The sequence below is a fragment of the Pseudorca crassidens genome, chromosome X (assembly GCF_039906515.1).
Source record: "Pseudorca crassidens isolate mPseCra1 chromosome X, mPseCra1.hap1, whole genome shotgun sequence".
Lineage (NCBI taxonomy): Eukaryota > Metazoa > Chordata > Mammalia > Artiodactyla > Delphinidae > Pseudorca > Pseudorca crassidens.
Genome location: NC_090317.1, coordinates 118,059,300 through 118,073,537, shown reverse-complemented (window position 1 = coordinate 118,073,537; position 14,238 = coordinate 118,059,300). Strand labels below are relative to the sequence as shown.

At 44.8% G+C, this 14,238-nt stretch overlaps 1 protein-coding gene across 12 annotated transcripts in view; it reads right to left on the bottom strand.

Moving 5' to 3' along the window:
• The window catches only part of PHKA2 (phosphorylase kinase regulatory subunit alpha 2), an 81,921-nt gene extending 68,495 nt beyond the window's left edge, over positions 1-13,426 (bottom strand). For 2 of the 12 annotated variants that reach the window (XM_067723394.1, XM_067723395.1), the window contains exon 1: positions 12,668-13,420. In XM_067723394.1, the coding sequence (XP_067579495.1) occupies positions 12,668-12,745 (78 nt within the window). In that variant the 5' untranslated portion in view covers positions 12,746-13,420. Of the gene's footprint in view, positions 1-12,667 lie in introns of all 12 variants that reach the window. The other 10 variants (XM_067723397.1, XM_067723396.1, XM_067723399.1 and 7 more) reach the window with 7 other exon arrangements.
• Between the last annotated feature and the right edge of the window lie 812 nt (positions 13,427-14,238).

Below are 14,238 nucleotides of genomic sequence, written 5' to 3'. Positions count from 1 at the left end.
AGGGAGAGCAAGTTAGCATCTTCAAATTGCTGAAAGGTTGTCCTCTGAAAGAGGGATTTGATTTTTTTGGCTATTCAACTCAACGTAAGAGCTTCCTAATATTTAGAATTTTCCAAATAGAATGGACAGGGTTGTAGGTAATGTGAGCTCAGTCTCTGGTATTATTTGTGCAGAAGGTCCCTGAAGGCCGTTCCTCAAGGGAGGCACGGAACATAATGCAGTGTTTAAGGCCACAGCCCCCACACTGTGTAAGATACACCTGGGTTCAAATCTGCTCTGCCACTTATTAGCTATGTGATCTTGAGCGAATTACTTAACTTCTCTGGCCCTTGGTTTCCTTTTGTATAAAAAGGAGGGTTCGAAGCAGACTGGAGACCATGGGTCGGGACCCCTCGGGCCCTTTACTTCATCCCCATTCTAATGGAAACCACTGTTGCCTCTGCCTATCCAGTAACTGTTCCCCCCTTTTCTGGTAATGGCCTATAATTTCCCCTGCTCTGATTCAGCAGTGGTTCTGGGGAGAGGAGGCAGGGTTGATCCCATAACTGCCTGACCCCTGGCCACAACCCCAGCTGCAGGGAAGGATGTGTGACCCAGCCTGGCCAATCTAGGCACAGTTCAGGGATGTGCACACGACCCAAGCTGGACCAACTGAGAGCCATTCACAGTCAGGACTTTCTCTAGGGGCACTACAGGAAAAGCTTGCTTTCTACAGAGGGCACCAATCTGAAAGACTATAACCTGGAGCTGCCAAGGGACCACTTCTGCCACCACCTGAGATGAGCCTGCCAGAGAATACAGCCCACTCTGAGTCAAACAGGGCCAAGTAATACAAAGAGATATACTTGGTCATTTGAGCTCCTAAATCCAGCCATGCCTGAACCTAGCCCAGTCGCTTGGGATTTTCAGTTATTTGAGCAATAAATTCTCTTTTGTGCTTAAAGGCCATTTGAGGTGGGTTTGTGTCAGTTACATCTGAAAGAATCCTGACAGATACAACTACAAATGCCTATTAACTGGCCACAGTGAACTAGATACCGTAAAAACATTTGATGCTATTAAAGAAATCTAAGATTGAGGCAATATTAAGGTAAAATACATAAGCTAGATGGTAGCACCAAACTACTTAATTTAACATTTTGCAGTTCAATTTCTACCTGGAGGGCACACAGATGGATGCTGTCATCTACCCACCAAAAACGGCACAGAGAGGATAGATTCCTTCTTCCCCTCCCTCCGTCCCAAAAGAAAATCGGAATAGCTCCTTACTGATCTCTCTACCTCTAGTACTGCTTTCCTTCCAATCCATCCTCCACAAAGGGAGGTCACTGAAAGACCTAGAATCTCAAGCCTTCACTGCCCTGCTCAGAATTCTCCGACCCTACAAGGTAGAACCGAAGTCCCTTGGGTAGCCATACAAGGCTCATCATGTGCTGGCTCTTCCTCTCACATCCCGCCTCATCACCCGTCGCTCCCTCCTTAGCTCCCCAGAAAACCCCAATTAGTATTTCCTGCACATGCTCTGCTCTCGCACTTCTGGGCCTGTGCACACACTCTTCTCCCCGCCTGTAATGCTCTCCAGCAAACGCCTCTCCTTCACATGCTCCCTCCTCCATGAAGCCTTCCTGAAGCTCCCTTTCCTATGCTCCAAGGGACAGAGGTCAGAGGCCTCCAGCTAACTCCTACCCTTAGACCTCTTTCCTTTGGATTAAGAATCGCTAAGTGCATCCCACCAACTTGCTCAGTTCCAAGGGAGGAATATACTGTTCAATTATTCAAATGCAATGCCCAAAGGAAACTAAGATAAATATTGAAAATACATGATTACTCCCCCCAGCCCCCTGTTCCCTACCACCCCTGTGCTGGTAAAGCAAAAAATAGAATGTGAGAATTTCTATTACAAAAACTCCGAAAACTGGTTAAATTCATTTGTTGTATGGGAATTTTGTTCTAGCAACTGTTTGAAATGTTAAAGGAGATGGGGAAGGGCAATGCCTTGGACTTGGGAGAGGTTTTTTAAAGTGGGAATGACATCAGCATTGGTTTTAAAATGACTGCATCTGTAATTGAGACTACTGGCTGTGTGAATAACCTTTCTTTTTTCCATTATTTATTTATTATTTACTTTTTAATAGATTTATTTTATTTACTTATTTTTAGCTGCGTTGGGTCTTCATTGCTGCACGCGGGCTTTCTCTAGTTGCGGCGAGCGGGGGCTACTCTTTGTTGCGGTGTGCGGGCTTCTCACTGCGGTGGCTTCTCTTGTTGCAGAGCACAGGCTGTAGGCACACGGGCTTCAGTAGTTGTGGCTTGCGGGCTCTAGAGCGCAGGCTCAGTGGCCATGGCTCACGGGCCCAGCCGCTCCGCGGCACGTGGGATCTTCCCGGACCGGGGCACGAACCCGTGTCCCCTGCATCGGCAGGCGGAGTCTCAACCACTGCGCCACCAGGGAAGCCCCTTTTCCATTAGTTTAAAAGATAGATTTTGGGCTTCGTGTCCCGGTCCGGGAAGATCCCACGTGCCGCGGAGCGGCTGGGCCCGTGAGCCATGGCCACTGAGCCTGCGCGTCCGGAGCCTGTGCTCCGCAATGGGAGAGGCCACAACAGTGAGAGGCCCGCGCACCGCAAAAAAAAAAAGATAGGTTTTGCATAATTTGATATGTAAACCTCAAGCTTTCAGAGAATAATGTTGAAAATTTAAGCTCTAACATGCAGCAGCCTCATGCTTTACCTAAGGAGATCACAGGTGTGCAATTTTCACTTGCAAATGATGTCTTTTTCTAAATTGCCGCCGATTAGACTTCCCCCTCTGGGTTCACAAATAAAGCACAGGCTGCAAGCTGCCCTGGGCCGACGCATCTGTATCATCTCATACGACTGAGTGATGGCTTACAGGGAAACAAACTGGGTCGCAGGCCAAGCGCTGCAGGCATCCACTTCATTTTAGCTTTGTTCTAGCTTCGTTCCAGATCCCAGTGCTCATCTTAAAACTTTCAAACTTCACAGAAACCATTCTGGGCCCCTCAGCTACAATCAAATGTGCAAATGACTTTACCACTCTTTTAGGAGATTTTAATTCTTTGACTCTCTTGCCAATTCCTTAGCTTGAGGTATCAGTCCTTAGCCTGGTGTTGTGGAAACTTATAGAACACATTCAAACTCAGTAGGGCTGTCAGAATCCTCCTGGCCACGCCTTAAGTCCGAGGTATCAAGGGATTACTGGGTGCCACACTAGTAACCTTTCACCTGAACAGGAAAATCGCAAATGTCACCATTCGATATTTTCAATGACTTTTATTCCATCAGGTTCGGGTTCAGAGCATGGTGTCATCACACCTGTCACTCTGCCTCTGGGCTCTCCGGGAGTCCATAGATGGGCTTTGTGGGGGCAGGGAGCTGGAGGTCCTTAGACTCCTGGAACTTTTATGTGAGCATTTTTCCCAGGAGAAGATAAGATATTCACCCATCATCAAATTCTCAAATGGGTCTGTAACCCATTTGATTAAGGAACACTTCTCTAAATGTATTTTATGAACATTATGTTCTCCCTACCTATTATGAGGCAGATGTGATATTTACTTCACTCTATTAGTGAATAACTTTATTTCACAGCAATCTGGCATGTCTAAAGTATTTATCTCTACTCTTTGGCCTGTTTCCAACAAGACGGAGCACTTATCACAGGGCTGTCAGCTCACCAAAAGGATGACCTTGAAAAAGGTCCCCTCAACTCCCTTGGCTGGAATTCTTCAACTGTAAAAGGAGATTAGGTGATCTACATGACCTTTTGGATCCCTCCGAAACTTGGGAGAGATTTCCCTCCTACGGGTCTATTATGGTCCTTTATTTGTAAATGGAAGATTCAAGGACTTTTTTCATTGAATTACTCTAATGTTTTTATCTGGCACTAAAATATTTAAAGGCTGTCCTGAAAAGAGCACAGCAAAAGCCCCCCTCCTGGCTGCACCTAAAAAGAACTGAAGTGGGAGATGGCAGAAGGCAGGGCTGGGGTTGATACTAGGTTATCTATCAAGTGCTCTCTTTCTCGAATCTTCGACACACAGACCAGACAATCATCTGTCAGACAGTCCTTTTCTGACTATGGACGAAAAATGTCATTTCTGCCCTTTTTGAACTCAGGGCTGCTGGGAATGCTTGTGTATGCCCTGGTCCACAACTGTTCTCATTCCCATCTTGACTATTAAATAAATTCCTGCTAGATTAAACTGAACTAAGGACAACGGATAGGTTGCAGCAACTTTGGCCCAGTCTCTTTTTATGGACATACAATTAGGTTCTAAGAACCCCCAAATGATGGTTGTATGGTAGAGGTCTGATGAATAATAATAACAAGAGCAGTGGTCATTTGTTAACTGCACATACTACAGCACATAGACTATGTGGTTTAAGCATTTTATTTCATTCATTTATTCATTCAATCAACAAATGTTTTTAAAATCTCTACAACTGCCAGACACTAAGTGCTAAGGACAAAATGGTAATTAAAAAGAAATCCTTGGTCCTGTGCAGCGGACTTTATAGCCTAGTGGGAATTCATTCATTTTAAGTCACACAAATAGATGTAAAATTCCAACTCGGTTACGTGCAGCAAAGGGGATGTGTGTCATGCTGTGAGGGCATCAAGGAGGGAGGGGAGGGAGGGCTCCCCCGGTGGAGCCGGGGTGGAAGAGAGGTTAAGATGTTACCCAGAGTGAGGGTGCAGCAGGAGGGCATACCTGCTTTGGAAAAGACCACTTTGGCTGCAGTCAGGAGAAATACCGGGAGGGGACTGAGAGTAGCTGCAGAGAGAAAACAGGCTGGGAAGCTAGTACCGGGGTAGAGACTGGCAAGGCTGGCAGCTTAGACAAGGAGGGCGGTGACGATAGAGCAGAGCAGAAGCAGCAGATGGATTCGAGAGACGTTCAGGAGATAGAATCAGCAGAGCTTGGTGATGGAATAGATACAGGTGGGAAAGGAAGAAAGAAGGGGCCAAAAAGACTCCTGGGTTGCTGACTTGGGGCTCCAAATGGGTGGTGGTACCCAGATTTGTTGGGAAAGATCAAGAGTTTGCTGTTGGGCATGAGAGATTGGGGGTGGTTTTCTCTCATTTTCTCCCTCCTGGTATGGCTCTTGACAAAGTCACGTTTTCAAGTCAGCTGAGCCAGCTGTTAAGCATTTACCAGCACACCACTGATGGTGCGTGAGAAGCTGGTGAGCTGCAGCTGGACTGCAAAGTTTGATAGAACTCTGCATTTTATTCTAGGAGTGACGAAAGCCATGGCAAGTTGTAGGCAGGAGAGCAGTGTAGTCTGGTGCCTGATGTAAGGTTGCTTACTGCTGGGGAGGAGGGGCCAAGAGTGGAAGCAAGGAACTAATCAGGAGGCTAGAGGGGCAGTCCAGGCATGAGATGATGGTGGCCTGGACTCGGGTGGGGGCAGTGGACAGGGACAGAAGTGGGTGGAGCGCAGAGAGATTTTGGTGATCTAATTCATTAGGACATTCTCTCACTTTTTGGTGGGGCATGAGGGAAAAGAAGAAATCCAAGCTGACTCCTGGGTTACTCCTAGACTATGTTTATTAATATGGCCTTAATTTTTACAACTTAATAAAATCTCGAACATACAGGAAAGCAGAGAGAACAATATAACCAATACCCATCACTCAGATCCAACAAATGAAAGTATTCCACCATGAAGGAACGGTACAAATTCCTTCCTTTTTTAAAAAAGAAAGAAAATGTTACAGATAAAGTTGCAGGCTTTTTTTCCTTTATTAATATGGTAAGTTATATTAATAGATTTTCTTAAAGAAAATTTCCTGGTGTTACTGAGATAAACTTTACTTGATTATGCTGTATTTTTAATACATTGCTGGCTTCATTTTATTAATAATTTACTTTATATTTTTGCATCAATATTTATAAGTGAATTTCCTCCATAAATAATATTTCTCATTGCGTCTTGTTTGGCCATGGTATCTTGGGATATTGGCCACATAAAAGGAGTTGGTAGTTATCCCTCTTTATCTTTTATCTGAAACAGTTTATTTAAGATAGGGGTTATCTGTTAATCTCTTGCCCCTCTCTCACTCCATTGTAGTCACCACGCAAAAACCCGAGCTCTGGTTAAATCTGACTCTTTGCCTACCGCTGGGGGTGCACCTGCGCAGCTGGAAAAAAAACCCCACAGCCATACTGGTTGAACTTGCTTGAAATTAATGACCCTTAATGCTGTCCAACAATCATACTAGAAATCCCTGGACCATCCATTCCCTTCTTCTCCTAAAGGACAATTTCAAACCTTCTCCCCTCTCCTCAAACCTCTGATAACTCCTCTCCAACTTCACTCTCTGCTAATGACGGTGCCTTGTGTTTCACTGAGAAAGCAGAAGCAATCAAAAGAGAACACTGAGTCCGCGTACCCTGCCTTCCCTCTTGTTTTGATGGATAAACTATCTCTGCTCCAGTAATTCCCACTCTCACTCTTGCATTATCAGTTTTTCCCTATCTACTGGATCATTTCTACCAGATATATAATTTCTCAAATAAACCCCTCTAAAGCTCACATCTCCACCCAACCACTGCTCTCCTTTACAGCGACTCTTCAAAAGAATCGTTTCAACGCAATCTTTAGCTCTTGTTCTTCCCTTCTCGAGCTCCCCTCAACCAATTTCTGCCTCTAATACTCACATAAACTGCATGACAAGATCACCAACAACTTCCACACCGCTAAATCTAATGGTCACTTCTCAGTCTTGTTGCTACTTGTCTTTGACCCATTATTAGTCTTTCCCCCATCTGATACTCCTCCTTGAATCACTTTCCTCACTTGGCTTCTAGGATGACAACCACCCTTGGCTGGTTTTCCCCCTTCCTCATCTGCTGCTTCTCAGTCTCCCTTGGTGTTCCCTCCTCATCTTCCGGAGCTCTCCATTTTTGGAAAGCTCCTCTTTAAATATCATCTCTTCTCTGTTTAACTCACTCCTGTGATCTCATCCAGTCTCATTATCTTTCATTACATATATGTGTACCAACAGCTCCAAGATTTTCATCTCCAGCCCTAACCTCTCCCCTGACTTCTAGACTCATACATTCAACTGCCTATTTACCATTTCCACTTGGATGTCTAATGGTCACCTCGAAATTAATAAAACTCCTTATCTTCCCCCAGAAACTTGCTCCTCCACAATCTTCCCCATCTCAGTAAAAGGCAATTCCATCCTACCAGTTACTCAAGCCAAAAATCTTGGAGTCATTCTTGACTTTTTTCCATACATCGTACACTCAGTCCACCAGTAAAGCTTGTCTCTACCTATGAAATTTTCCCCAAACTCAACCATTCCTATCTGTCTCCACTACAACCACCCTTGTCTGAGCCATCATGCTCCAGAAGCTTCCTAACTGGTCGCCCTGTTGTGCATCTTGACACCTTATATTCCATGCAGCCGGTGGAGTGATTCTTTTCAAACATCATTCAGATGATGCCACTCATCTGCTCAAAGCCCTCTCACGGCTTCCCTTCCCACTCAGAATAAAAGCCAAATTCCTTAGCCTTCAAAGATGAATGAATAAATAAACCTCTAAATGTTCCTTGGTCCTAGTCTATAAACTCATCTTGGACTAGGAATTTTTTCACTTATTCAATTTTCTTTAATGGTTATAGTCTAATTAGGATGTAATTTTTTCTTGCTTTAACACTGGTAACATTTATCTAGAAAACTGTCATTTACGTTTTCAAATTTACTGCCCAAAATTGTTCATAGTATTTTTCCATTTTCTCCTAATATTGTCTATTTGTCCCTTTTCCCATCCCCCCATCAACCCTGACAGAAGTTTGCCTTTTTATTAGTCTTTTTAAAAAACTAGCTTCTGATTTTGTCAATCTTTATTATTTGTTTTATGTTACATTAATTGTTGGTCTTGTCTTTATTATTTCCTTTCATCTATTTCCTTGGGTATACTCTGTTGTCCTTTTCTCAACTTGAGTTCATTAATTTGTAAATCCTTCTTCTTTTCTTATACATTTCAGGATATAAACTTCTCTTCACATCCCACTTTAGCTATATTCCATAAATTGGTATTTGGAATGCCTTTGTTTTTATTCAGTTCTAAATATTTTATAATTTCCATTATAATTTCTTCTTAGATCCATGACATCATATATGTACATATATATATGTGTGTGTATATATTCATGACGTACATATCCATTACCTGTTTAAATATATTTAGAAGTGGGCTTAGTAGGATTCCAAACATATTTGGCGGGGGGGGGGGGGCGTTAGCAGTCATTGTTTATTGCTAATTTTCTTGCATTTTGGTCAAAAAATGTGGTATGCATAAAGTTGACTCTTCAGTATTTTTTGAGGTTTCCTTTATACCCTAATTTGTCATCAATTTTTGAAAAATATACTTTGCAAGGTTGAAACAAATAAGTATTTTCTACTGGTTGGGCACAGAATTCTACGTATGTATACTTGATCAAGTTTGTTTCTTATGACAGTGTTCAAATTTTCTATGTCCTAATTATTTCTCTGCTTTATTAGTATCTGAGAGAAGGGTATTTAAAAACTCCCACTATGGTTATGGATTTGTTAACAATTAAGTCAAGTTTTTCTTTATACATTTTGAAGCTATGTTGTTAGTATTCTGTGGGTTTAAAACTGCTCTATTTTTTTTGGTGAATTATCCTTTTATCATCTAGTAATAACGTTTCTTAATCCCTAATAGAATTCTTTTAAATTTCAAAAGCTTATCTGTCTGATGTTAGTATCAATATAATTACTCCAACTTATTTTTGCCTAGCATTTGCCTAGTATATATTTGCCTAGTATATCTTGCCTAGTATATCACTAATTACTTTCAAACTTTCAGTATCCTCTGTTTTGTCTCTTATAAATCACATATATCTTTAAAATTTTTTAAAAATTAATTTCCATTATCTGGTTAATTTAAAATTTTACATCTATTGTGATTGCCTTTTTATTACTCTTTTTAAAAAACTGGCTTTTGGTTTTGTCAATCTTTATTATTTAGCAGTAAGTACATTTGGCAAATGACTAATGGAAAAAATTCTCTTTCACAGACACGGGAAAAGGAATTAGTTGATATGCTAGCTGATCTGAACAAAGTATTGCCTCTAACAAAAGAATAATTACGAGTTTGGTATATTTAACACTGATTTCTAACAAGTGAAATCAATGTAAGTTGATGTCAACTTAAAAAGCTCAACATCACTAATCATCAGAGAAATGCAAATCAAAACCACAATGAGATACCACCTCACACCTGTCAGAACGGCCATCACCAAAAAGACCACAAATAACATGTTGGTGAGGATGTGGAGAAAAGGGAACCCTAGCACACTGCTGGTTGGAATGTAAATTGGTGCAGCCACTACAGAAAAGAGTATGGACCTCAAAAAACTAAAATCAGAACTACCATATGATCCAGCAATTCCACTCCTGGGTATATATCCAAAGAAAACAAAAACACTAATTTGAAAAGATACATGCACCCCAATGTTCATAGCAGCATTACTTACAATAGCCAAGATATGGAAGCAACCTAAATGTCCATCAACAGATGAATGGATAAAGAAGATGTGGTGTATATATACAACGGAATACTACTCGACCATAAAAAAGAATGAAATTCTGCCATTTGCAACAACATGGATGGACCTAGAGGGTATTAGGCTAGTGAAATAAGTCAGACAGAGAAAGACAAATACTGTGTTTTATCACTTATATGTGGAATCTAAAAAATAAAGCAAACAAACAAATATAACAAAACAGAAACAGACTCACAGATATGGAGAACAAATTAGTGATTACCAGTGGGGAGAGGGAAGGGGGGAGGGACAAGATAGGGGTAGGAGACTAAGAGGTACAAACTACTATGTATAAAATCAAGAGGCTACAAGGATATTTTGTACAGCACGGGGAAATATAGCCCTTATTTTATAATAACTTTCAATGGAATATAACCTATAAAACTAATGAATCACCAAGTTATACACCTGAAACTAATATGGTAAATCAACTATACTTTAAAAAAAACGAACAAATCAGAAAGAGGTCAGCCTGGTACCAGTTGACAATGGAAACTGCCTCATAAACATCTGCACCTATCTACAGGGGATGGGAAATATAGTATAAACTTTAGAAACCACTCATTCAGAGTCCAGCTCATTCATTTTTTATTGTGGTAAAATATGCATAACATAAAATTGCTCATTCATTCTTACACAGTGGATAGGTGACCTGCCTAAGATCACTCAGAAAAGATGACCAGGCCCTAAATGGGTTAGGGCTCTACAACTGTGAAAACTAGCTGTTGGGGCGGGATGGGTGCGAGGTGGGGGAAAGTGGGAAGGAGTGATTCTGCATGTGCAGACTCACGGGATTTTCCAACAGAACCGTACTTGGAGTGTTCTGGTTAACCAGAAAAGCTTGACTATGCAGTCAGGAAGGGAAAAACAGGGCAAACATGAGGGCTTCTCACGAACTACCCCCAAAATAAATACAACTAAAGGCTCAGACAACTTTTTTTTAATCATTAAAATGTTGGAGAGGAAAGTCCAATGCTGCAGATTTGCTTTAATGGGAAGACAGTTCTTTTGCTCCTGAGGGAAGGTAAGCTTGGATCAATAGCTGGGTCATTAGGATGGCTCAGAGTCTGCAGAACATATTTTATCAACAAGGACTTAAGGGTACTTTTCATGTGCCTGGACCACTGCTTGATGCAAAAGGAATGAAACTGATGAGGTCTCTGTGCTTAAGGATCTCACAGAATCCATGAGGAGACGTAATTATGTTCAAAGACCAAAAAGCAATTAGTAGCTGTATCAAGGCCTTCAGGAAAAAGAGCATCCTGGGCCAGGGTGGTGAGGCGAGGACTTGTGGCCTGGATATGTGTGGCCTATATCAAAATCATAACACCATCAACAGCACTCAACTATTTGCTAACTGCCTACTGGGGCGGGGGGCAGGCAACATACTGGGCAGTAATCACAGGTGTTTATATCCTCATTTTACAGATAAGGGCATAGTCTCAGAGAGGCTGGGAAACGGTTACACCTGTAGTTGAAGGACGAGCTAGAGATTCAAACCCAGGTGTGACACAAGAACCAGGCTTGATCAGTTCTCCTTAAAGCCCCTTCCATCACAGTAATGAAGGGCCAGGATTTTCAACTTGGATTTTTAAAACACTTTGTAGAAGTAATTATAATATATTCCAAAGAGGAAGGCAAAAAAAAAAAATCACCCCCACTTGCCTGCCTACTTCTTCTTCAGTTCTTAGCTTGAACATCATCTCTTCCAGGACTCCTCCCTGCTCCCCAAACTGGGCTAAGCTCCCAAAATAAGAACCACAGTCCTTCATGTGCAATTTCAAAAGCCAATATGCTCTGAAAATTTAAAGTGTTTTCATAATTTTGCAGCAAGCTCGTTTGGTAGCAAAAGGTGACCTGATGTGAAACTACTTTCAGTCTTTACTTCTCCTACTCAGTGTGAATCTTCATATTCCAATGTGGAAAATAATAATGTGTTTGATTAAGGGTGCTGCCTAGACTTCACTGCAGTTACTAGAGAATATATATGTATATTACCTTCCTAAAGTCCAAACACTGCGGACTTGCAAACCACATCTGACCCCAGGAGTTTCAGACAAGGGACTCTGGACCTATTCCCTACGCATAAATCTGACTGCACTACAAGTATTTATTCTTCTTTGTAGGCCCAGCACCTGACAGAGTGCCTTGCACATAATAGGGACACAATAAATATCTCCTGAATGAAGAAACAAGGCTGTGAAATTGGCTACAGGGAAAAGGGTCAGTGGCTTGGGAGTGACCACGGCTCCCAACTTGAAGGCCAGGCCTCTACCCTGGAAGGCCACTTCCTTCTCTGACGTGGAGCTCCTATAAATAATTGCCGTTGATGGAGGGCAAGCAACATAGCTGTTGTCTTCACTAGGAATAAAAATAGTCCAGTGGTCTTACATGATGGGCCCAGATATAACTTTAGCCGGGTAATACAAAACAGGAGACATTCCATACCTCAGACTACATGGGCAGCTTCGAAGATGCCCTCCAACTTGGGAGAAGACCTGCACTGGGTCTAACCCTGCTACCTGCAGTAACCTTTCTGGCCTGCAGTTTTCTCATCTGTAAAATGGCAACCAGAGTAAGCCCTAAGACCCTCGCAAGTGGGTCTCTAACAAGATAATTCAAGGGCAGAATAGCAGCAGTCGCCACACACCCCGGAGTGGGATGCACACCTCAGGAGTTTCTTCACTCCCGTCTACTGTCCTCGCAGTCCAGAGCTCACCATCCTCATTCAGTGTGCTCTGTCCAACCTACACACACCTCCTTCCATCCAAAAGCAGCAGAGTCAATGCAGAAAGACGCATTTTGTACCCAGGGCACCCAGGGGTCTCCTTCTATCTTCGATCCCAAACAGCGGTCAAAGAATCCTGTGCAGTGTAGCCGCACAGCCCTTAGGTCCCCTGGCTCGTAAAGTGGACGGGGTGGGGAGTAACCACCGGCCAGCAAGGACCGGATTTAAAGAGGAAATTTCCTCTTAACTACAAAGTCTCAGCACACGACAGGGGGCTGGGTAGGAGAATAAGTGCCTCGAGATGGCAGTTCGGGGTGGTTCCTCCTTACCTGGTAACACAGGATTGTCTGCTGCACCAGCCGCGCGTATCCGTCTAAGCGGACCCCGGAATTGCTCCTGCTCCTCATCTCCGCGTTGCTCCGGGGCCTCGGCGTCCGACCTGCTACAAGGAGGTGGAACGCCCGGGCTGCGGCCGCCGAGCGGGCCCGGTTCCCAAGCACTCACAGCCTCGGTCAGTTCTCGAGATGGAGCCCGGCGTTACGAGGTAGGGACTTTTTTAAACGACAGAACCAAACTATGATTGGAAAGCAAGCCAACTAGAGTTTCTCACTGCTGAAAGGCGCGGAGGAGGAGAAAGGGGCTGGCGCTACGGCTGCCCCGCCTTGACCAGGTCCGTAGCGCTCCCGACGCTCGCGGGTCTCTCGCGGCCCCGCGAGAGAAGTGGGGAACTGGGTTCCGGGCGTGGGGCGACGATGCCCCCGCCGAGCCTTTTTTGTCTTCAGGCTGTCGTGAGACGGCCTCGGGGCCGGCCGCGAACTCTATACGACCCGCCTGCCGCAGCAGACACACAGCCCAGTCCCCGGCCGCGCCCCCGCCGCGGAACGGAACCCTCCGAGTCGCGGCCAGTGGGGGAAGGAAAACGAGGTGGCCCCCGAGAGCAGCGGGGAACTTGGCTCCGGGCGGGAACGTTTGCCTCTCTCAGCCCCTTATCTCCCTGCCGGCCGTCGACCTCAGCGGGGGCTGTTGAAATAGGTCCTTCCGTCGCGGGCATCTGGACGCCCCGGGCCCGCCCCCGGACCCGCCCCCGGCGCGGAGCCGAATCCGTGGAGCCGGGCCTGAGGCCCAGAACACGCCTAACACGCTCTGTCGCTGGCGGCCCCGCCCAGCCCTGAGATGAGCTTACAACCCCATCCCTGGCCCCGCCCTCTAGCACCGCCCCTAGATCCGCCGTCGCGGAGCAGAAAGCTCGCAGCTGCGGAGATAAAGGACTGACTCCGGGCGGGGGATAAGGCTGCCTTCCTAAGAGGGCCCCGGAATGGGTTGCCAACCTCGCCAGAGGTGGGAGAAATAGGTCCGCCCACTGCGGCTGCCTGGGCGCCCCTCCGCGGACCATAATAGTAGCTCTGCCCGTGGCGCGTCTGCGCCCACGAGCGGAAGTAGAGTAGTGGGGCCCGGGGGGAAGAGGAGAGGGGGCGACTGGGGCAGAGCAGGGTCCCCCAGCTGCCCCCCGCGCCTGCGGCCTCGCCACTAGTCACCTGGCAGAAGCTCACCGAGCCTGGCCTGCAGTCCATCTCCAGACCTGCAACTTGAAACTCGACATTACAGTTCCTCGTGGCCTATCATTACCCACAGTGTTTACAATCTTCTGCCCACTATTCATTTTCCACCAAAATCTGGTCCCATATTAATTCCAGAGGACAGCTCAGCTAATATCCTTAACTCAAGCCCTTTGCTAGTCTCCATGCATCTACTGTATGCTTGACCCAGTAGGCCTCCTCCTCCTTGCCTATCTGAAGCTTGTCTTTGCTTTAAGGGCCTGCTCGGCTTTTCCCTATTAGCTCTCCCCATTCTCTGAATTCCCATAACAATTTCTTTAGTAAGAACTTAGGTCTTGGAGTCA